Below are 23,946 nucleotides of genomic sequence, written 5' to 3' on the forward strand. Positions count from 1 at the left end.
TGCATATTGGTATACAGGTTTTTGTATGAATGTAAGTTTTCATTTCTCTGGGGTGAATGCCCAAGAATGTAATTGTTGGTGCAATTTCTGTCTCTTAAACTCAACAAGGTTAAGGCCACAAGGCTTGATGGGAGTTCTCCCTCCCTGTGTCTCCATGTGGAAACTGCCTCCAGTAAGTAAGCTGAGCTATTGTGGGATTTACCTCATTTGTTTCCATTTTCTTGGGGATTATGGTTCCTTTCCACCCCATTCCTGTTTTCTAATGCCTAATTACAGTAGTTTTCATATGTTTTGTCTGATTTTCTAGTTGTTTACAGCAGGAGGGCAATTCCTGTAAGTGCTTAATCTTTCACTGGCAGAAGCAGAAGTTCCTATCCTTTGACTTGCTTTCAAATTTTTCATCACTTTATTCCTCTGTGCAGTGCTGACAGATTTTTTTTTGAAAAGATTTTTGGCTCCTTAGCTAACTCTTTAGCTATACCACTTTTCCCTCTTCAGTCCATCTATATAAATATTTGAACAAAGTCTTTTGATTGCTTTCTTAACTCTATTTCTGGCTCATGCAGCTAGACAAATGTTGGAGTGATTTACCACATTTGTGGAAACAGCAAGAGTAGCAGGTTGGAGACCATCTTGCTCTCCTTCCAATAACTCTATGTATCAGTATTGTCTTTGCCTAATTTATAGGTCATTCTTAAATTCTAAATTTTAGAATTAGGAGGGAACTTCATAGTCATCTAGTTCAAAGTCCCCTCATTTCATGGATGGGAAAAGAGCAGCTCAGGTCAGACAGCAACGGCATAAAAAATGTTGGTACACAAGGCCCCTAGTTTTCAATCTGTAATATTTCTCCATTATTGACTGGCACATAGATTCTCTGTGAGTGCATAAAATGAGACTAATTTTCTTCCTTTCCACACAGGATTTTCCCGATATGAATAGTGCTCATTTTTTCACAATGTTGTACTTTGGTTTTACCACAGAAAAACAGGCTTCAGAGTCAAGGAAAAAAAAAGACTTTGGTTACACCCCTGACATTTGACTTTCAGTTGGAATTTAAAGAGGATATTGTTCCATCCACATCTAAGAAAGTACCCAGGATCACAGAAGACAAGTCATATAGTATTAAAAAAACAAAAAGGTAACCATCCTAACTACTTTCCATTTGGAGTTTTTAAAGCATTGCTGTAGATTTGTCTTAGATTATGTAGTCTGTATTTAATGTAAGCTTGGTCAAACACAGGTATGTTTCATAGTGCTTCTGAGTTGCAATATATTTAATCAGCATTCTGATTATTCATATTTTGTAAAATATTTATTATAGTATTTTACTATTATAGTAAAATATATAATATTTTATAATTTATAATATATAAAAGTATAATTTATAATATATAATATAAAAGTATAATTAGATGCTAATTACAATTCTCAATTTTTAAAGAAAGACTTTTCTTGAATGCTATTACATTGCCCCAAATTAATGTCAAGATTTATTTCAAACTTTAGATCAATAGACTGACAAAAGAAGTCCACCTAGAAAACCAAGTAAGTCAGTTTCTCTGAGTACTTACAAGGGGTAGCCTGAATATGTCCTACTTGGTTTTTCACTGGTATTTGTGTACGTAATGCCATATGATTTTTCCAAGCATCAGAAATGGAGATGAGAGCCCAGACAAAAGAAATAATAAGATGTAGAATCAGTAGAATTTCAGTCATACATTGGTGCTAAAGTGGACACTGTTCTTACCCCCACTTATTCTGCGTAACCATTCAGTGTGTTCAGTGCAGTTTTACAGATGAAAGTTCATCTTGGTGAGGTTAAATATCTTGCCCAAGGTCACACAGATAAGTGGCCCAAACAGGATTTAAACTCCAGCAGTGCCATTTCAGAGCCTGTGCTCTTTAACACCATCACCCCATTCTTAATGTAGAATGACTTGTGGCTTTGGGGCTTGGTGACTAGGTACATTATGACATTTTGTACTTAGAGAACATAGGATGCGAAGCAGATTGAGGTGGATAAGAGGATTAGAGTAAGAAGAGCTGAGTTTTATTTGGATATATTAAGCTTTAGATGTCTGTGGAATATTCAGGAGGGGGACATTCTTCTTTCAGGAAGCAACCCATTCTTGCAATGAGTCCTCTTTAGCTGTTACAAAATGATTTGCTTAAATAACAGCATGAGGCAGAAAGTTTCTGTCCTTGTGTCAACAATGATATCCTGGTTACATTGGTTATATTGGATAGTTTCAGTTCTTCCATATCTTGAGATGCAGTTCCTGGTCTCATAAATTATGGTAATTATAATTTAGGCTACTGATCTCCACCAGTAGCTCGCAAACTTCATTCCTACACCCAGCCAACATGTCAGCTCTAATTAACACATCTTTCACCTTAGCCTAAGCTTTATGTCAAAACCTATCTGACCTGAACCAGTGACTTTCTGGCTACTGCAGGCTTCTTTCATTTTTTACCTCTAGCCCCTTTCCTATTCAAAGTGTGGTCTTCTATCCAGTGTGGTCTTCTATCCAACATCTTGTTGGAAATGCAGAATGTCTGACCCCCCTCTCAGACAGAAGCTGCAATTAGCAAGATCCCTTAGGTGATTCCTGTGAACACTAGTGATAGAGATGCACTGCTTTAGCCCAATGGGTCTCAAACATGGAGAGCTCCTTAAAACACTGATTTCTGGGCTGCACTTGCAGAGTTTTTGATTCAGTAGGTCTGGCTGAGGCAGGCCTGATAATTTGCACATCTAGTAAGTCTCCAGGTAATGCTGGTACTTCTGGTCCCAGGACCATCCTTTGTGTCTCTGCTCTAGCTTATGTGCTACTCTAATCTTGCTGCCCAACAACAATATCTGTTCATTCTGGCTTTTTCCTTGGTTTGCTGAATATCATATCAACTCTCAGTCTGGTGCTGTGAGCACCTAATTGGTGAAATCTGCCCAGGTTTATTTGTAGCTGAGCTTTGCTTTCAGAGTAGTAGGTGTTTGGGTTTGTTTGTTTGTTTGTTTGTTTGTTTGTTTTAAGATTTTATTTATTTACTCATGTGAGAGACACAGACAGAGAGGCAGAGATACACGCAGAGGGAGAAGCAGACTCCATGCAGGGGAGCCTGATGCAGGACAGATCCCAGGACTCCACAGACATCTAAAGCTTAATGGCAATCATCTGAGCTGAAAGCAGAGGCTGAGCCACCCAGGTGCCACTCAGAGTAGTAGTTTTTAACACACCTACATACTAGTATTGCCTGGGGAGCTTTAAAATAATTGGATTTTACTTTAATTAGTTTGGAATGCAGCCCAGGCTTGACTATTCTTAAGATTCCCCAGATGATTCTTACATAAAGCTAAAATTGAGAACCATTCAAATTCTTAGGGCTTCTTTCTCAGTTACTCCCAGAGACATGTTTTCCATGTTACTATTAGTTCAGGATTTTTGCATTTTTCTTGGGTAAAAGGGAATTGATAAAATATTAAAAATATCTCTTGATTAATCTGTATGTCATCTCTAAGATTTCTCCGTAAACACCAAACCTACTCTTCTCTGCAATTTTTCATAATTGGACCTTTTACAGAAGAGTCATACTCATTTTAGCAAAAATAGTAATCCCTTTAAAAAATCATCTCTCAAATAAATAAATCTGAAATAATAAATAAATATATGTTTTTAAATAAAAAATTGAATAGGAAAACAAAAATAGAATACAAATGAAAATTGGATTGATAATCTAGAAGGTCAGGTAGTGGGATCCCTGGGTGGCGCAGCGGTTTGGCGCCTGCCTTTGGCCCAGGGCGCGATCCTGGAGACCCGGGATCGAGTCCCACGTCAGGCTCCCGGTGCATGGAGCCTGCTTCTCCCTCTGCCTGTGTCTCTGCCCCTCTCTCTCTCTCTGTGACTATCATAAATAAATAAAATTAAAAAAAAAATTTTTAGAAGGTCAGGTAGAGGCATAATCTTGAGAAAATACAAAAAAAATGAAATGGAAATCAGATTGAAAAGAGATACATAGTAGGGTTTCAGAATATTTGGCCTGTAAATATATACTTAATAAATAAGTACTTAATACATAAATATATACTTAATACATACTAGGGTTTCATGATATTTGACCCATAAACATACACTACATAATAAGGAAATAAAGAAATATTAGGAAAAAATTCTCTTTTTAAAAAGACATACTTGAATTTTCCAATCAAAAGGGTTACCAAGTGTGACTTAAAGTAAAATTATTTGATTATTTAATTCCAAAGGCAGAAAAAAATTGGTTAATTACAAAGGAAAGGAAATCAAATGAATTTCATATGTCTCATCTACATCTAGAAAATAACCACCTTCAAGTTTTGAACAGAAAAGTAATCCAGGAATCCTGTATCTGGATGAATCATCATTTATTGATTTTTATTTTTTATTTTTTGAATCATCGTTTATTTATGAGAACAAAAGATAGACAAATTTGGGGGTAAGAAAAACTTTAGAAGGTAATATGCCTATGTATTCTTTCTGAGGGATTTACCTGGAAAAAATATTTTATCCAAATTAAAATTAAATATAATTAAAATAAAGAAAATTTTGAGAAAGTAGTCAACTATCTTTTACAAAAGTACCACCTTTAAGCTGTGTCAGAGGTTAGTTTCTTCAAAGTTTCAAAGAACTATTTAAGTGGTTTCTCAGCATAGACAAAGGTGAAATAGTTTCAAAACATGTCTTTGATTCTCAAGTCTGAGCACAAGGACATAAAACCATTGCTGAATCTCACAAATATAGATTTTTTTAAAGCTTAAAATATAAAATAGTAGCTTAATTGGTTCATTTGTCTATTTTCAAATCAGGAACATGTAACATAAAACAATTTTATATTTTTCCAATTTTACTCTGATCACTTTTGGTTATTAAAAGTCTATCCAAAAAATAATAATAATAAAATTAACAAAAGTCTGTCCAATTTGGTATTTTGATCCACATGCTACTTGAAGCTTTCTCTACCCTGTCTAGCCAGTCTATTGACATCACAGGAGCTGAGCTAGCACACCTCCCCTTCTTTCTTCTTCTAATCTTTTCTGCTTCTTGCATGGGAAAATCGGTGTACTAGAACCAGCTCCTACCAATTTGTTAAAGCTGACTATTGAATTTTCAGGAATTTTGTGAAATGACTAAGTTATTAAAAGTTAAACGAAGTAAACTAAAATTTCAGTGACATAATAAAAACAAAGACATACTCAAACACATCCCTTTCTAATTCTTTTACTACATTTTACTATTATCTGTGTTTTAAATCATTTTCATTTATTATATCCATATGGTGGAACTACTGTATAATATCACATTACTACATATTTCTTTCCAATTCCACATTCAGCAATGTCCCATCAGTAGCTTGAAATCAATTATGTGTGTATTTATGCCACAAATATTAACAAAAATTACAAATGGGGGCTTGACTTTTTATTTGTCTAGATTTAAGAAAGTGAGGAAGAAAATGTTGATGAAGACTAAACTTCAAAGTTTGTCTTGCCTATAGCCATTATACTCTGAATAGCACACAAAATTGAGGATATATTCTAATATTCAAAAATTATCTGGCTCAGAAAAAAGTAGCTTATGTCTTTGATGAATGAGTGAAGTTCCAATATGTCTTTACTTTTTCATTTTCATGTTATTCTTTAAAGTAAATAAAACTATCAATCAACATTTATGTTGGAACTACACTTGGAGAAAAGGTTATTAAACATTTAATAACCATGCCGTATAAACAGAACCATGCCTCCCAACATCACCCCCAGCCCTCTATGGGAGCAAGAGAGGAGGGAGAAGGAAAAGACAATGTTTCTTACTTACCTATCTACTGCTACCATCTTCTTTCTCAGTTGTCATCCTCCAGCCTATTCTAGTCAAAAAAAGCCTTCCTGGTGAAATGGGTGAAGATGGTCAAAAGAAACTTCCAGTTTACAAGATAAATAATTACTGAGGATATAATGTACAGCATGGTGACTATAGTCAACAATACTATATTGCATATTTGAAAATTGCTAAAGGAGTAGAACTTAAAAGTTCTCACCATAAGAAAGAAAAGTTTTTAACTCTGTATCATGATGGATATTAACTAGACTTACTGTGGTGTTCATTTTACAATATATACATATATCAAATAATTATGTTGTATACATAAAACAAATACAATGTTATATGTCAAATATATCTTAATTGAAAAAAAAGCTTTTCCTATGTGCTTATATAGTAAGCACTGTGTTAGGCACTTGGTGGTGGCATGGGAGGTGGTGTTTGTCCCAAGGGAAGAAGAGCCACAGAATTTTTATATTAGACATAGAGCTTGCCCTCCAGAAATTGTAATCCTTACAGTCCTTACAATCATCTGGTTGCAAGAAGACAAAAAAGAGCCTAGCTCTTTAATGAGGCACAGGTGACAGTGGCTCAGACAGACCAGTTTCCTAACCAAAGAGAGCTTCCTTCAGCCACACCTTTTCAAATTCATCCTCAGCTCTTACTTTTTGTTTTCATCCTCAACTCTTACACTCTCTCGTATATGTCACAACTTCTTTTGTTAAGGATCACTAGCCTGCCAGTCAGCAATCTATGTGAGGTACCAACAAAATGGCCCAAGTCCAGTTACAACCTCAATGTCCATTTCCCCCTCAGAAACTCAAGCATCCTTGCCATGCCACACAATGGGATACAGTGTGCTGTGATTTCTCCTCCTCACTCCACTCTGCAAATTTGTTTTTATATAGATAGACATAGGCAAATCCATAAGTGTACTAACAGATGTGCAGCTGAGAAATGAGATGTCAGCCTCTACCTTTTGAAGGAGTCAGTCTTTGTGATTCCTTGGGAAACCCTAAGCATCTCTGCTCACTCTGACACTGAAAAGAGAGGGGAAAGCCACAGCCAACTCTATGAGGCCAATGAGATAATTCTGATATGCACCCCCTACCCCACTACAGTTTTCTGCTCCCTGGGAGAAGAGGAGAATGGCCCCAAATATTGGTGGGTTTTGTAGAATACAGGCTATTTTTTGTTCCTTTTACTCAGCCTTAGATAAAAAATCATCTGGTCACCCATTCTAAAACAATAGGATAAGTGCCTTTCAATAACTTACTATATTAACAAAGTAGAATCTAACACTATATTAAATAAACATTACTCTACTATGACTAAGTGGAGTAAATTTCGGGAATAGTAAAAAGTACTACTCACTGACCTCTTACTATATCACGAACACTTGCTAAGCACTTTCTAGACTTCATTTTACATAATTCTTACACTAACCTGTAAGATAGTTATTACCCACATTTGGCCTGTGAAGGACTGAGATTCAGAGGAAACCAATATTCTGCAGAAGTTCACATAGAGTCAAGATGCAAGTAAGGTCCAACTCTGAAGTCCATGCTCTTTGGTTCACCATAAGGATATCCATATCCAAACAACTCTATATATTCTGCAAATGTATTTGAAAAATGCCTTAGTAAGATAAGGCTTAAAAAAATATCTTCTTAATGAGAGTGTATAGCCAACATCATGCTTGGGGTGGAACACTTGACACATTCCCTTTTAAATAAGAAGCAGAAGGATGCCCATTCTCACTAGTATCCTATACTCTTCTAGAAGCACTTGCCAATGATATTAAATTAGAATATAAGACAAAAATATAAATGTTTTGAAAAGAACAGATAAATTATTTTATGAAGATTAAATAATTGTTTACTGAAAAACCCAAAGAGAATAAACTAAAATTTCATTGGAATTATAAGATTATAAGAAAGTTTAATAAAATTTACCAGAACAATTTGTGCACTCAACACATTTATTACACATGTACTGTACACCAGTCACTGTTCTAGGTGCTGAGTATGCAACAGTGAACAAAACAAACTCTGCCCTCAATTTATCTTTTAGGATAAGGTGAGGAGACAGATATTAAACTAAATGAACAAATGAATATATAATATAAATCCACTAGTGATAGATGCTGTGAAGAAAAATAGAGTAAATTAATGGAATTAAGATTGATAGGGATTACTATTTTAGATAGAGAAGTGGACAGAAAAGACCTTTCTGAAGAGATGGAAATTTGAGTACTCTTAACAAAATACTCTTATAACTTAAGGGAGTAACCCTTGGCAATAGCTAGAGGAAGAGTATTACAGGCAGAGGGATGAGCAAGTACTATGGTCCTGAAATGTGAGCTTAAGTTGCTTTCCTTAAACCAAACAGCACTTTGCTTCCAGGGCAGGGCAGGGCGGGGCGGGGGGGGGGGGGTTAGTGCACAGAGAGAGGCCTGGAAGGGCATTTAATGGAAGTTCCTCTACTTAGAAACATGAAAAATGGGGAAACAGTTTCTGTCTTGGAGTGAGAATTTTGAACTTTGAGTCTAGTAGGAAATAATTGGAGGGAGATGGCAATCACATTTATATTTTAAGGGTGCCACCATGGTTGCACTAGGAATAGACTATAGAGGATGAGTGATAGCAGAGAAAGCCAACAGAAGGTGAGAGACACATGGAAGTAGCTCAGATGGGAGATGAAGGTGTCTTGGACTAGAGTAGAAGTAACACGGAAAGAAATAGTTAGATTGGGATGCGTTTCTAAGAAAGATCTAGTGAGGTTTGGTGACAGTTGGGAATGGGGAATGAGAGAAAAAGAAATCAAAGATATTGTCAAGTTTTTGGCCTACACTTCTGGTTGAATGGAGCTGGGGAAGCCTCAAAGAGGAATAGATTGGGAAGGAAGCAAAAGCAAGGATGTGGTTTTGAATGTGTTTAGTTCTGCTAACTGCAGAAGTCATGTAGCAGTTGGATATATAAATCAGGAGCTCAGGGAAGAGTTTGAGGGCTTATAAATAATAATTATAAATCTGGGGACATCAGCCTATAGATAATATGTAAAGATGTGAGATGGGATATCAACTGAAGGTGAGTGTCTGAGTTTGGAAGACTGAGTCATGGGTTTTTCCAGCATTTAGTGGTCAGAATGGTATTAGACGAATAGTATTACATGAATTATATAATAGTATTAACTTCATTATATTGTCAGTTAAAGGATTTAGGGGAAATTTTTCCTTTACAATAAATAAATGCTGTGATCCTATCTAGTCTACTATTTTGGTATCTGAAATGATTGTTAACTGTGTCCCATGACTTTAACTCAGATCTGACAATGTCCCCAATATCTCATTTAATGTATTTCCAGAATATTTTTAAAGGGTTAATCAGCTTGTGAACTATGCAAGTGAGGTCCAACTCTGAAGTCCATGCTCTTTGGTTCACCATGGGTTCTAGAGTGCCCTCAATCCTATGACAACAGCAGCTTCCTATCTGTCTCTACTTCAAGTGATTATCACTAATATTCTCAGCTCTGGCTCAGTCCCCTTCTTCCACATTTTGTATTATAATATTATTAACTTCAATAGCATCTGATCTATATAACTGGGACTTAACCACATTTCTCCAAATTAATTTTTTAGATTAGTTCCATAGATTTTTCTGATTCTTTTAATTTAGATTAATTTTATTTTTTCTAGATATATCTGCTTCAAAAATGAGCCTGAACCTAGAAAGAGTGATTTTGGAAAGTTAAATTTAGGACCACACTTTGTACCAACAAATATAAGAACTCAAGAAAGCAAGTCAATAGGTAATGCTCTGTGTAACATGCTTCTTTATTAATGAGTGCTTTTATTATATACTTTATTATTAATGTGTTTCTTAAAAGTTCTCCATGATTTGATGTCTCTGTTGAAAGAGTTTGCTTGAAAGTATATGGCTTATAACTGCAGTGTGAAAGATTTCAGTAAGCTATACAGAAGAATTTCCTAAGATATGTTAAATATCAGAATGGACAATATCTAGAAGTCACAAATTAAGAATACATTTTTATGTTTATTTTTCTAGAAAGAAAATATCTGAGTTTCCTTCATGTCAACACTGAGTTTTCTTGTCACTGTTAAAAAAAGAAATCAGTTAACTATGGGCCTCTTGCTTAATAAAAACTTACTTTACAGAAATTGTAAAGTAAAGGAATTTACTTTCTTCAAAATTTAAGGAATCTGTAAGTTAGGAACTAGCCCTGCAAACGTTCAGAGAATTTTAGAGTTTTGTGTTGCCTTTGTTTTTCTTTCTCTGTGATTATCAAAGAACCACGCAATTGAATCATTCTCACTGCCCCTTTGATTGAGGCTCCTTGACTCCACATTGCCCCATATTGATTCATTTCTCTGAAACACTTCATCATCTAAATTCTCAAAGGATTTGTTTACGTACAATGTCTCTATTTCCTCAACATTTGTTCAAACCTCAGACAACTCCAGCCTGATTTCTGTCTCCACCATCTACTGAAGCTACTCTGATCAAGAGTATCAATGATCTCCACTGCTAAGTACAAATAATATTTCTGTTTTCATTTTCTTCCACTTCTCAATATAAATATATTGGTTGATCACTCCTTCCTTCTTAATCTCTTCTTTGGGATTTTGGAACTCCTTTTTTTTTTTATTTTGGAACTCCTATCTCTTGTTTTCCTACTCTATTACTCTTCAGTCTCTCCTCTTAATTTATCTTCTCCATCATTAAATAGTGTACAGTTGACCCTTGAACAACATGGGGGTTAGGGGGACTGAATCCACTGCACAGTCAAAAATCAACATGTAACTTTTGATTCCCCCAAAACTTAACAATAACTTACTGTTGACCAGAAGACTTTCCAATAACATAAACACATATTTTATATGTATTATATGCCATATTCTTATAATAAAATAAGCTAAAGAAAACACGTTATTAAGAAAATCATGGGATGCCTGGGTGGCTCAACGGTTAAGCATCTGCCTTTGGCCCAGGGCATGATCCTGGAGTCCCAGGATTGAGCCCCATGTTGGGCTCCCTACACAGAGCCTGCTTATCTCTCTGCCTGTCTCTGCCCCCCTCTCTCTGTGTCTTTCATGAATAAATAAATGAAATCTTAAAAAAAAAAAAAAGAAAATCATAAGAGTACTATACTGTATCAAAAAAATCCATGTGTAAGTGGACTCAGGTAGTTCAACCTATGTTGTTCCAGGATCAAATGTATATCACAATTTATCTATTCTACTGATGAAATTTTTGGGTTTTAGTTTGTCGACCGTTACAATGATGAATAAACATTCTTGTTTATGCATCCTGCTGTAAAATTTTCTTGAGAGTGTATATCTAGGATTTATATTGCCAAATATACTTATCTTCAACTATCATAAATACTGGCAAACTTTCCAAAGTATTTGTACCAATTTGTACTCCTATCAGATTTGTGAGAGCTTTTTTTGTTCTGCTTTCTTGTTAACATTCAAAATTGCTCAATTTTTATATTAGTATACATAATAGTATATCATTATGTTTTAATTTACATTTCCATGATTACCAATAAGTTTGAGAACTTTTTTGTAAGACTGTTGATCAATTAAATTTACACTTTTGGAAATCACCTGAGCTTTAACTCATTTTATTTTTAAAGATTCTGTTTATTTATTTCAGAGAGAGAGTGCACATGAGCAGGACGGGGGGCAGAGGGAAAAAGAGAAGCAGACACCCCACTGAGTGCAGAGCCTGAAGTAGGGCTTAACCCAGGGCTTGATCCTAGGATCCTGAGAACATGACCTAAGCCGGAGTCAGATGCTTAACTGACTGAGCCACCCATATGCCCCTTACCTCATTTTAAAAGTAGGTTTGTCCTTTTCTTTTCCGTTTTTTTTTTTTTTTTAAGATTTTATTTATTTATTCGTGAGAGATGCAGAGACATCAGCAGAGGGAGAATCAGGAGCCTGATACAGGACTCAATCCCAGCACCCCGGGATCAAGGCCTGAGCCAAAGACAGACGCTCAACCATTGAGCCACCCAGGTGTTCCAGTTTTTGTCCTTTTGTTATAGATTTCTTTATGTATTCTGGTTACTAGTTTTTTGTTGGTTTTACGTGTTGTGAATATCTTCCCTTTTCTCTGTTTTTTTTTGTTTTTTTTTTTTTTTTTGTTTTTCACTCTATGGTGCCTTTTTGATAAACAGACGTTCTTTGACTTTAATAAAGTCAAATACACCAAATCTTTCCCCATTTGATTAGTACTTTTTGTACCATATTTAAGAAATGTTGGGCAGCCCGGGTGGCTCAGCGGTTTAGCGCCGCCTTCAGCCCAGGGCCTGATCCTGGAGACCTGGGATCCAGTCCCATGTCAGGCTCCCTGCGTGGAGCCTGCTTCTCCCTCTGCCTGTGCCTCTCTCTCTCTCTCTCTCTCATGAATAAATAAATAAAATCTTAAAAAAAAAAAAAAAAAGAAATGTTTCTCTACTTTGTGGTCATGAAGACTTTCTCCTATTTATCTTATAAAATATATTAATTCTTCTTTTTATATGTAGGCCTAAAGTCTACCCAAAATTAAATTTTGAGTGAGGTAAGGGTCAAATATAATTTTTTTCATGTGAATATACAGTTATTTATGTAATTTAAAAGGCTATTCTTTTCCTAATGCTCAGGGCTCTTTGCTCTGGGGCTTTTATTCTATTTATTTGTCTATTTATCATTAATACTATACCACATTAGTTTATGTAGCTTAAAATAACTCTTGAATCTGATAGAGCAAGACTTCCAACTTTGTTATCCAAGAATATCATGGATATTTTCTATTTTCCATTATGATTTTTTTCTCTGACCCGTTCGTTATTTAGAAGCATATGTCTTCTTTCAAAACATTTGAAACTTTTCTAATTAAACTTTTCTAAATCTTTTGACTATAACTTTTTAGCACAATGACAGGGTTGTGTGAGGATATACTCCATATGATTTCAGTCCTATGTAATTAGTTAACATGACTCAATATATAGTAAATTGTTGCAAATGCTCTGATGTGCTTGAAAATACTGTATATCCTATAGTAGTTGAGTACAATGTTCTGTATATGTCTTTTAGGTCAAATTTTTTCACTGTATATTTTAACTCTTTATATCCTTATTGATTTTTCTGTTTGCTTATTCTACCAATGAGAAATTTCAGGCTTCTATTTTTCCTTGTAGTGTAAAATTTTGCTTTATGGATTTTTAAATATAGTTTAGGTGATGTTATCAGTTACATAAAATTTAGAATTATCATGTTTCTAGTAAATTGAACCCTTTTTCATTATAAAGCAATTGTCTTACTATCCAGTATTACTGTAGTTGCCCTAGCTTTCTTTTGGCTACCATATCTTTTTCCACCATTTTATTACCTTCTTGTAACACTGCAATCTAGATTTATCTCTTGTAAATATCATACTATTAAATTTTTAAATCTACTGTGGTAATCTTTGCTTTAAAATGGAGAGCTTAGTCTATTTACAGTTAATTACTGATATCTTTAGATTTAACTTTGCTATCTTATTTTGTTTTTTATTTATTCAGTTGATTTTATATTTCTATCTTCTCATGTTTTCTTTAGGATTGAATTTTTTAAGTTTCACTTTTCCTCTTTATTAATTTGGAAGTTACTCTGTTTCTATTCTTTAAATGATTACTCTAGAAATTACAATATGTAACCTTTTAAAATCTAGTGTTACCCTCATTCTAGACAATAAAAGGATCTTAGAACACTTCAATTATTTTAGTGACATCTGACTCTTATGTTATTGTTAAAACCCAGAATCTTATCTAAGTATTATCTAAATCAGACATGACTGAGACTAAAAGTATGATTCCTCCTGAGGCAAAATTCCTCTCTACCTGTAAATATCTGGAACCAAATAATATATATATTTGCAGAATGCAAAACCCAGTTCTGACTCCCGTAGTTTGATAATAGTCAGAAATAAATAACTAAAAGTTATATTCTATTAATAGAAACTCATTTTAAAAGCAAATTAGGATACATTTAGCTTTGAAAATGTAAAGGTAATATGTAAGCACCTAAGTTTATCAAGTTACATTTCTAAAAAGTTTGCTAGAAGTAGAGAAAATAGTTTATTGGTAGTAAAATTAGAAGTAGTCTAATAGTATGGAAATATCATTTATGTTTGGATTTGTTTCTTTAGAGCCAGTGAAAGAAAATCTGAAATCAAGATCTTTTAGACCTTTTCTTTATCTTAAGGACACAGCTGAGGTAGGTTAAATTTGTCCACTTAACAATTACTTGGAAGAAATTCAGATTAACACTAACAATTTTACATATACTTCTATAAATCCCAAATTCAAATGTATTTTAGGATTCAAAAACATAAAATTTTAAAGTGATTTCATCTTTGATATTACTAAAACTTTATGTACAGAGAAAATGCAGAAAATAATATATTATTTGCCTGACAGTCCATACAGCAGAAATTATTTATCGAATATGATAAGGAAGAACAGTTATCATAAAGTCAGTTAAAACAGGACATCATAAAAAAACTATGCATGCATAACAAATATTTCATTTTAATTTAAAATATGAAAATATGTATCCATTTGTAATCTTCTCATGTGTATCCAAGACCATTTTTTTTTGAGCATGCTATGGTTATTTAAAGTATATAATTACAGTAATAATTACCATAAACAGGTTTGGGACCAACAATACTGACTCTTTTTTTTTTTTACTGAAGTATAATTGAAGTATTGTACTATAATATGCAATGTTACATTAGCTTTAGGTGTACAACATAGTGGTTTGACAACATGTTTTATTTAGGTTCATGTTTAATAAAAATCTTTCAAGATATATATATATATATTGTATATATATATTGTATATAGTATATATACAATATATATATTGTAACATCACAAGTTTACTCATAATAATAAGCTTATTAGCAGGGTGCCTGGGTGGTTCAGTGGGTTAAGCATCTGCCTTTGGCTCAGGTCAGGATCTCAAGGTCCTGAGATGAAGCCCTGTATGGAGTTCCCTGCTCAGTGGGAAGTCTGCTTCTCCCTGTCCCTCTGACCCTCCTCCCCACTTATGCTTTCTCTCTCTGTCTCAAATAAATAAATACAATCTTTAAATAATAATTATTATAATAAATTTATTAGCATCTTTTAGAAAACATGCAACATTTTAATTTAAAAAATAAATTGAAATATTAATTTGACTTTTAAAAAATTAAATAATACAGGAAAGCTAATAAGAACACAAAGCACCTCCATCCCATGTTTGTTGTTCTAATTTCCCCTTTTCAAAGGTAACCATGTTTAACTTTGCCAGGGGTGAGGTGTGGGGGGTGTAATTCCTCTTATGATTAACTCCATAATTTTAAAAAATGAGCTTCTAGTACTATTTTTTATTTATCTACTTTAAATATTATCTACTGAATAATCAGTAAAACATATTTGAATTAACTTATTTATACTACTCTACACTTCTCCCCTTGATTTTCTTCTGAATCTTTGTTTTTTTTTAAGATTTTATTTATTTATTTATTTAAGAGAGAGAGCACAGAGGGAGAGGGAGAGGGAGAAGCAGACTACCCACTGAGCAGGGAGCCTAATGTGGGGCTTGATCCCAGGACTCTGGGATCATGACCTGAGCTGGAGGTAGATGCCTAACAGATCAAGCCACCCAGGTGCCCCTCCTTCTGGATCTTTGATAGTTACTTTTTTGCTTTCTCTATTGTTCACTTTTGTACTGATAAATAAAATATCTAAATATTTTTCTTTTATATTAACTTCAGTCACTAACTCCTGATTCCCCTTTACATAAGATGAAGATTTTAGCTGTCCTATCCTTTGTAATCCCGCTCTCCTCCACAGCTTTGTCCTGAAGTCAAGTATATCTTTGACATTGTTTTGAGGTCAATTTTGCAACTCTGATTAAGCCGTCATGTTTTGTCTATAGCTTAATTCTATAAGTCAAAACTACAAACAGTATCTATGCTGTTATGATATTGCAAATAATCATTCGTTGTAGAATAAAGTAATGTGCTAGGATTACGATTCTTCTCAATGGGTAAAATGTAAAAACAAAGACTCTTTTATCTTATTCTCCATCAGTTACTCAAAAACTAATGCCACTTGTCAGTCTACATCATATTGAGAACTTGACTGTCCTGTACACTTCTGTATTTTTTCCTGAATATTCTAGTTGCCTTCCTTTTTTTTCTTGTGGAGAATGGTAATAATAGCAAACATTTATGTAGTACTTAAAGTACCTGTATAGTATAAACATACACCTATACATGGATGGGTGTATATGTATGTGTATGTATAATTTACATCCCCAACGACTCAATGAAGTAAGTACTATATTTATTCCTATTTTATAGATGAGAAAAAAGAGGTACAAAGAAGATGAGTAATTTGGCTGAGTTCAATTATAAATAACAGAGCTAGGAAGAACCTAACAGTCTGATACATGTTCTTTACCTCTAAGATAGGCAGCCTCTGAAAAAGAAACGTAACTTTCTCATTGTGTGTGGATACAGAGACACCTTATTTGTTCTCTCTATTAAGTAGAACCCATTCCAATCTTCTTGGAGGAATTGTTCATTGGAGCTCAGTGACTTTTTGTTCTAAATTTGACCCATTATTTTTAAGCCTGCGCTGCAGTTATCACTGGGTCATTCCATTCCTGGTTTAGTTGCCAAATTCTAGTACTCCATGTCTTCTTATTTCTTGGATTTCATCTTTATTTTTTCTAGAATATGTCTTCAAGAAACTTCTCTAAGGATGGTACACAGATGCCTGGACATATATTTATTTTTTCCGTATATATGATTGATAGTTTAGCTAAGTAGAATTATATGTATAAAATCATTTTTTCCCCTAAACTTTGATGACATTGCCCCATTGTCCTATGCCATTCAATGCTGCTAATGAAAAGTTCTCAGTCTTTTGTAAGTGATCTTACTTTTTTCCTCTGGAAACTTTTAGGATCTTCCCTTTATCAATGTTGTTTTGAAATGTTTTGAGGATATGTCTGAGTGTTGTAATTTTACTTCAATTCATTCTGCTCAGTGTTCAACAGACCACTTTAAAGTCAAATGTCTTTCTTTAGGTCTTAAAAAAATGTTTCTGTTATTTTCTTCCCCATTTCCTTTCCACTATTTTCTCTGTTCTTTAATGATCAGGTATTAGATTTCTTGGATTGATCTTCTATATTACTATTCTCTATTTTTTGTCTCTGAAAAGTTGTTCTTTATTCTGGTCCTTTTACTTCATTTTGGTTCAGTAATGACACTTTAAATTTCTTTCTTGTTCTTAGTTTTTTTTTTCTTCTCATAGTTTCCTGTTATATTCATTCTCAACATTTTATGAAGATATTAGGGTTCATTTTCTGAAGTCATTTTCTGTTTCTTGAATTATCTCTTTTCTGGTGTTGGTGTTCCTTTTTTTAAAATCATGATAGTTGTTTTTGAAATTATTGATTTTTATCATACCTGATAAATCTTCATTTGTTCATATTTAAGAATCAAGATATGGGTTAATCTTTCTATGAAACTGCCATTAATTTTATAAATAAACATCTCTGCAGAATTGAGAACCAACTTTTCTGTGTATACATCAGCATTCTCATCCAGCTAGCTTAACTTTAGCATAAGAGGGTGGAGATCAGGTAATCTGACTGGTAGTCTGTCCTTCAGAAGAGAGTTTCACTCTGGGAACCAAACTCACATTAGCAGGAAGTTTATTAGTGGAAGAGCACTAATTTATCCTGGGGTTAATTAAATACAGTTTCCTACGGCTTTGCATGTGGGATAGGATAAGTGGGAAATAAAGGAAGTGACAACTGGTTCAGAAATTCCATTGAATATCAGTTAACCTGCTTCTTTACAACTTTTGTTTCCCTTCTCCCCCTAAATATCTGCCAAGTCTAAGTTTAGAGTTTCATCAGAAACTGTAATTATTTTAATAGCTCCAAGATTTAAAATATAATTGATAAATTCAATAACCACTATTGATAAAACTACAGAAAATACTTGATTAATATGATGAAGAATATCAGCATAATTTTAACAAGTATACCTATATAAAAGCCAATAACCAATTTCATAATTAATGATAATACATTAGTCTATGGCATGGCAAGAGTGACACATATCACCATTATTATTTATAAATAATATTGTATTGTTCCCATACAAGTATTGAACAGATACTTGATTGGAAAAGATAATGGAAGCAGTAAAAGCTCTGGAGAATTCTGATGCAGTATGGCTGAGTAAGCCCCTATTATACCAGCCTGTCTCATACAATGACTATAAACTCTGGACAAGAAACTCAGAAAACACACACACACACACACACACACACACACACACACACACACACACACATTACCTGAAGACCCCAGAGAGTGAACAAAAGCAGGTGAAAAAAAAAAAAAAACATAGAAACTTGTAGTAACTTGACTTGCATGGGGCAAAGTTGCTATTTTTATGACTTTTGGCTTGAAGGGTGGATGAAGTTGGCACTTAATGGGTCATCTGAAACTCCAACAGAAAACTGATATATTTTTTCTGGAGAGAAGAACCAGAGAGCAATGTTCAAGGCAACCCAAGCTTCCAGAAAGTGAAGGGAGGGGACTAATAGAAGAGAACTGAAGATGACAGCCAAGTCTCTCACTAACCAAGTCTCTCACTAACCCCTGAACCATGCATGTTTAGGGAGACTGCAAGTAGCCCAGCTAAGGATACAACTGAACTGAAATTTGAGCTGCTGCTCCAGAGACAGAGTATATTTTGAACCTGACCAAGTTAATTGTTAATATAAAAACATCAATAATCTTTATAGGGATATAGCAGATTCATCAAAGTCTCCCTCTATATTAGAGCCAATCTGGAATCCTAACCCTGGAAAAGTTAGATCACTTTTTCCAGTTCTCCCCCTTCATTCAGAAGTATTCTGCTGTATCTACTCTATGTATGAGTAATGTTTCTGTTTAAACAAAGAGAGTTTTTTTTTTTTGCTCAGTATTTGAACTTTAGATTTTCCCTGCATTTGGACAAATAAATTTTGCATGTGAATATAATGAGGACAAAGAAAATAAAAGTTAGCAAAAAGTGTGAACACAGTCCAATTTTTAAATTCTTGTAGATTTGTTTCCTCCTCTACAAAGTGTTATTAACATCCCTATCATAGGGGTTTTTTTGAGGATTAAATAAACATTATATTTGGAAGCATTTAAAGAACTAGACATATCATACTTAGATATGCCAAATGTGAATAATCAAATTTAAATTACTTATCAATATACACAGAAATAATTCCTAAGATAGTTTTCGTTTTCTCCTGATGTTCAGGTGAAGAATCCTAAACTTTTGCATGATCTATATTCACAGACTAAACAAGCATGTAGAAGAACACTGGGTCCTACAACCATTTATCCTGCACCCAAGATTCAATCCAGTGCTTACAAGAAGGAAAAAGACTCTACTTTATTTGCAGGTATATGTATATTACGTATTTATTTTGAAAGAGTTATGAGGCCTTTCTTTGACTAAATGCCTCCTCAAACTGAATTGCTTATTGCAAGAGAGAGGTGAAGGACTCTCACCCACATGTCACTTCACACATAGATGAACAGAGTATCCACCACCATCACTACCTCATTAGAGTCATGAAGAGGTTTCACAGAACATATAGTGCACAGAAACAAATTTCCTCATAATGTTTCAGGGCTCCAGCTCCCTCACTAGCTTGCTCAGGCAGCTGAATGCCTGAATTCGTAACATACGGTAATATCTGGATTCACCTATTAATTTCTAAGGGGAGAATTTAACAATATCCAGATAAACAGAGTGTCCAAAGATTTCCTTCTATTATTTTTGAACTAGTATCCAGCCTGGATTAAGTGTCCTGATTCAAAGATGAGTAGATGGAAAAACAAGAACATGAGACTTCTTAAATATCCTGTAGCAAATAAAGGAGATACTTTAAAAGATAGCTAATGGTCACAGTCTGACAGAAATTGTACCCCATGAAACAGGAAAAAATTTAGATAATAACTGTTTTATAAGCTCAAGAGATTAAAGAAAATAAGGATTCTGTGAAACAAGATTCAAAGATATAAAAGGTAATTGTCAAAAATGAAATGCTGCTGTCAGTGCTGAAAATATTTTTAGGGTAATGGGTAATGATAAAGCACAACCTAAATTATATCAAACGTAACGAAGAGTAGAATAAACATCCAAATCAAAGATCCGAAGGGCAGATTTAGGAAAATCACGCAGAATGCAATGTAAAGGAACAGAACTATGACTGGTTAAGAGAAGACAATACATTGAGGGAACAAAACTGGTATCCAACCCTGAGATAACCGGTGTTTGGAAGAGAGACCAGAACAAATTGAATGAACTTGCTGAAAAAGAGCATAGGGAAGCTATCTTGGAATAATAGAAACACTCAATATCTTGATTTTGTTGATGCTTCCATTAGTGTATATATATTTGTCAGAATTCACCAAACTATACATGTAAAATTTGTACATTTAGTTGCATGCAAATTTTACTTCAGTAAGTTAAAAAGAAAGCAAAAGATTAATTCTGCAAAATTCTAAAACACCAGAAATAAAATAATCTAAGGGTGCCTGGCTGGCTCAGTCAGTTGGATGTCCGACTCTTGGTTTTGGCTTAGATCCTGATCTCAGGGTCATAGGGTTGAGCCCTGTGTCAGGCTCCGCCCTCAGCACAGAGTCTGCTTGAAGTTCTCTCTCTCTCCCTCTGCCCCTCCCCCTGCTTGCACTCTTGCACTCTCTCTCTAAATAAATAAATATTGGGAAGCAGTGCACTAGAACACGAACTGAGAGAAAGAGAAAAGTTGAATTTACTGCTAATAGCATATGTGTCTAGGAACACTTCTAAGAAAGTAGGAAAATGCTGGAGGGCCTGCCAGGCATATTTGAAAGAGTTCAACCCTAGACACTTCCTTCATGCCAGGTGGCAAGGTCAGTTTGATCTCTGCTAACTAACATCCCTCTTTACCAATAGTGTTTAACCATCTGAGGCTTCCTATTGTCTAATAATGACTACATGTTGGAAAGATTTGAAAATTTAAGAATATCTTTCTTCCACAAAAATCTCCAAGGCCAGTTTTATTCTTGATGTGTCTTAGCCAGACATCAGATCTTTGACCTCAGTCTTTTCCAGTTCTGTCTTGTTCACTTAATAAACTCTTACTTAAAAAAAAAAAATGTCTTACTAAGTAGCTATATAGATTAAGCACTATGCCAGGTGCTTTCTATTGTTTTTTACATTGTAAAATATTTTCTGTAAGGTATTTTCTGAATTCCATGATATATGTGTGGATTTTATGAAAATATTTTATAATTTCAGCTCAAACTGGAGAAAACCCTGAGGAATCATTTGATTTGGCTGGTCGCTTAGAAGATTATATGAATAAAAGGTATTTATTTTAACATTTTCATATTTTATTGTGTTCATTGATATTTCTAACAGGAAGAGTTCTGCCCTTTATTTTTTAGTAGACCAGAATGAATTTATTTGGGTACATTATTACCATTAGGCCTGTACTATGATCCGGTGACTGGTCTAAGAGTGTGCTACTAGTCAGCATCACATTCATACCTTGAACTCATGCTCTATCTGCTTCAAGTTCATAGACAAATGGAAAAAAGACATAGAAAAATGAATGGAGAGAATACAATTGTGTTTTTCTAGTAAACACATTTGATTAGACTACCATATGGATGTAAGAAAAGTAGCTCTGTAGTTTCATATAAAGTTCTGATCTTTCTTATTAGATCCTGAAACTAAGTAAAATCATGTTAACCTAGTATGTTTTAAACTTTGGAGCAATCATATACAACCTCTCTAAGTTTATCTCAGTCCTTCTGTTTCTTTCTAAGATGATATCTGGGGAAGCGAATGAGATACCCATTAGACTTTGGGATGTTGAGGAAAAGGTACTTCAGTAAGCATCTTGGTCAATGCCCTTGTACTCTGGTGGTCTCATTTCTAGGTATTCTGTGGCTGTGGACATCTGTGGTTCATGAATATATGGTCTATTCTCTCAGAACTTGGTTAGGGTCCATTCTCAACTCTCATTACTGTGGGAGAACACTCTGAGCCTCTGTCACAACCTTATCTGTCCATCACTCATGCCAGGCCTTTGATATGGGCTAACTCACCCCAGAAATAGCAACCAACTTGGTAAGACTAAACTCAGTGTCCATGTCCTATGTGAACCAAAGGAAATCTGGGATGAAAACTACATCGTCTTTCTGCCTGTAACCATACCATACTGTTGCATTCTGTTAACAAAGCTGAAGCCAACCTATGTTGTTAGGAAGCTGCCCTTGCAAAGCTCTTTTTACCCCAGAATCTCAACAAAGAATGTGACAAATATCTCTCTACCCCTGGTATTCTCCTCACCCTGCATAATATATCTCCTCCACACTCAAGAGCCAAAGAGGGATATATATTATTGTATAGCTTCCACCTCAGCTTGGATTTGAGGGAAGTGTTGGCAGTGACTTTGAGGGATTGATAGACAGACAAGAAGTGACTAACTGAAATCAACCCTATCATTATTTATGCTGAACTTGTGCTCATTTTCAGAAGAAAATCTCCCCCACAGACAGGTGATTTTAGCAAAGAAGAAAACAAAACCATCAGAAATGATCAATTAAGTGAATATTGTTCCATAAGAAAGAAAAATTTGCTCCCCTTGTGCTTTGAGGATGAATTGAAAAAGCCAAATGCCAAGATAATCAACATTAGTCCAGCAAAGACAGTAACTTCTCATATGGTAATGGTAATAATATCTACTGTAGTTCAGTAAATATGTGTATAATTACTCTTTATAGGAATCTTATATTCTAATGACTGGAATCTTTGATAAATTCTTTTTACTTTTTTGAGGAACCTTGGGGGGCTTTAGCGCATACCTTTGGCCCAGGGCATGATCCTGGAGACCCAGGATCGAGTCCCACGTCGGGCTCCCTGCATGGAGCCTGCTTCTCCCTCTGCCTGTGTCTCTGCCTCTGTGTGTGTGTGTGTGTGTGTGTGTGTCTTTCATGGATAAATAAATAAATAAATAAAATCTTTTAAAAAATTCTTTTTACTTTTTCAATTTCACATTGCAAAGTGACAACACTTCGATTCTTAATGCTCTTTTTAGAACTGCCACCCCAAAAGTGGGGATTCCTTTGCATCAGCTGAAAGTTTTGTGTTTTTCTTTATGAAGAAGGCTTATAAAATTTTCTTGATTATAAAAGAAATATAAAACAAAAATGGCATTTTTTAAAAATGACTGCATTATGTTTCACCTTTCTAACAATCTATTTTAGCTTTTTGAACCAGAAAATACATGCATTTAAGGCTATTTGGTAGCTCACAGAGTCTCTAGGAAGACTAAGACAATCTGGCTTGAAAGCTATACAGTTAGGAGTCACCCAGTTACAACCCCAGACTGCTCCACCAGGACCCATGCTTTGTTATGGAGTTTGTGACTTTGATTCTGGTTAGGAGATGCTTTTTTTTTTTTTTTTTAAAGGTTTTATTTATTTATTCATGAGAGACATAGAGAGGAAGGAAAAGACAACAGAGAAAGAAGTAGGCTCCCTGTGGGAAGCCTGATGTGGGACTCAATCCCAGGACCCCGGGATCATGACCTGAGTCAAAGGCAGACGCTCAACCACTGAGCCACCCAGGCATCCCAAGAGATACTATTTTTAAGACTTTTGCCACTGCTGCCCTTCAAAGCAGGTATACCTGCTACCATTCTCACTAGAGTAGCTTTCATAATGCCCACCTTTTCCTAGTGTTTGATTTCTCTGAACAGAAGACTATCTCAGGTGTATCTGATTGGCAGATCCTAGGTCACATGCCTATGTTCTAATCTCAAGGGAGGCTTAGAAAGCTAGTCTTTGCCTCTATGTAAAAGTACATAGATTTGTAAGGTGGGAAATTCCCAGAGGTATTGGACAGACCAAAAATAGGACAAATCTCCACTACTGTGGCTAAATGGGTAAAACTGACATCCCAGTGGATTGTAAAAT

General features: G+C 34.7%; 1 protein-coding gene and 1 long non-coding RNA gene across 16 annotated transcripts in view; one reads left to right on the forward strand and one right to left on the reverse strand.

Moving 5' to 3' along the window:
* The window catches only part of LOC119871871, a 47,456-nt gene that overhangs the window by 14,404 nt on the left and 9,106 nt on the right, over window positions 1–23,946 (reverse strand). The window contains exons 3-5 of one of the 2 annotated variants that reach the window (XR_005359624.1): window positions 7,318–7,464; window positions 6,826–6,889; window positions 5,847–5,914 (exon numbers count right to left, since the gene is read on the reverse strand). The exons of the other annotated variant lie outside the window; for it this stretch is intronic. This is a non-coding gene — a long non-coding RNA (uncharacterized LOC119871871). The remainder of the gene's footprint in view (window positions 1–5,846; window positions 5,915–6,825; window positions 6,890–7,317; window positions 7,465–23,946) is intronic. 2 annotated transcript variants of the gene reach the window in all.
* The window catches only part of C5H1orf141 (chromosome 5 C1orf141 homolog), a 36,184-nt gene that overhangs the window by 10,562 nt on the left and 1,676 nt on the right, over window positions 1–23,946 (forward strand). For 4 of the 14 annotated variants that reach the window (XM_038537160.1, XM_038537162.1, XM_038537163.1 and 1 more), the window contains 7 exons: window positions 109–172; window positions 984–1,141; window positions 9,547–9,659; window positions 14,048–14,115; window positions 19,268–19,373; window positions 21,260–21,329; window positions 22,505–22,694. In XM_038537160.1, the coding sequence (XP_038393088.1) occupies window positions 109–172; window positions 984–1,141; window positions 9,547–9,659; window positions 14,048–14,115; window positions 19,268–19,373; window positions 21,260–21,329; window positions 22,505–22,694 (769 nt within the window). The remainder of the gene's footprint in view (window positions 1–108; window positions 173–983; window positions 1,142–9,546; window positions 9,660–14,047; window positions 14,116–19,267; window positions 19,374–21,259; window positions 21,330–22,504; window positions 22,695–23,946) is intronic. The other 10 variants (XM_038537170.1, XM_038537171.1, XM_038537173.1 and 7 more) reach the window with 4 other exon arrangements.

The sequence above is a fragment of the Canis lupus genome, chromosome 5 (genome assembly GCF_011100685.1).
Source record: "Canis lupus familiaris isolate Mischka breed German Shepherd chromosome 5, alternate assembly UU_Cfam_GSD_1.0, whole genome shotgun sequence".
Lineage (NCBI taxonomy): Eukaryota > Metazoa > Chordata > Mammalia > Carnivora > Canidae > Canis > Canis lupus.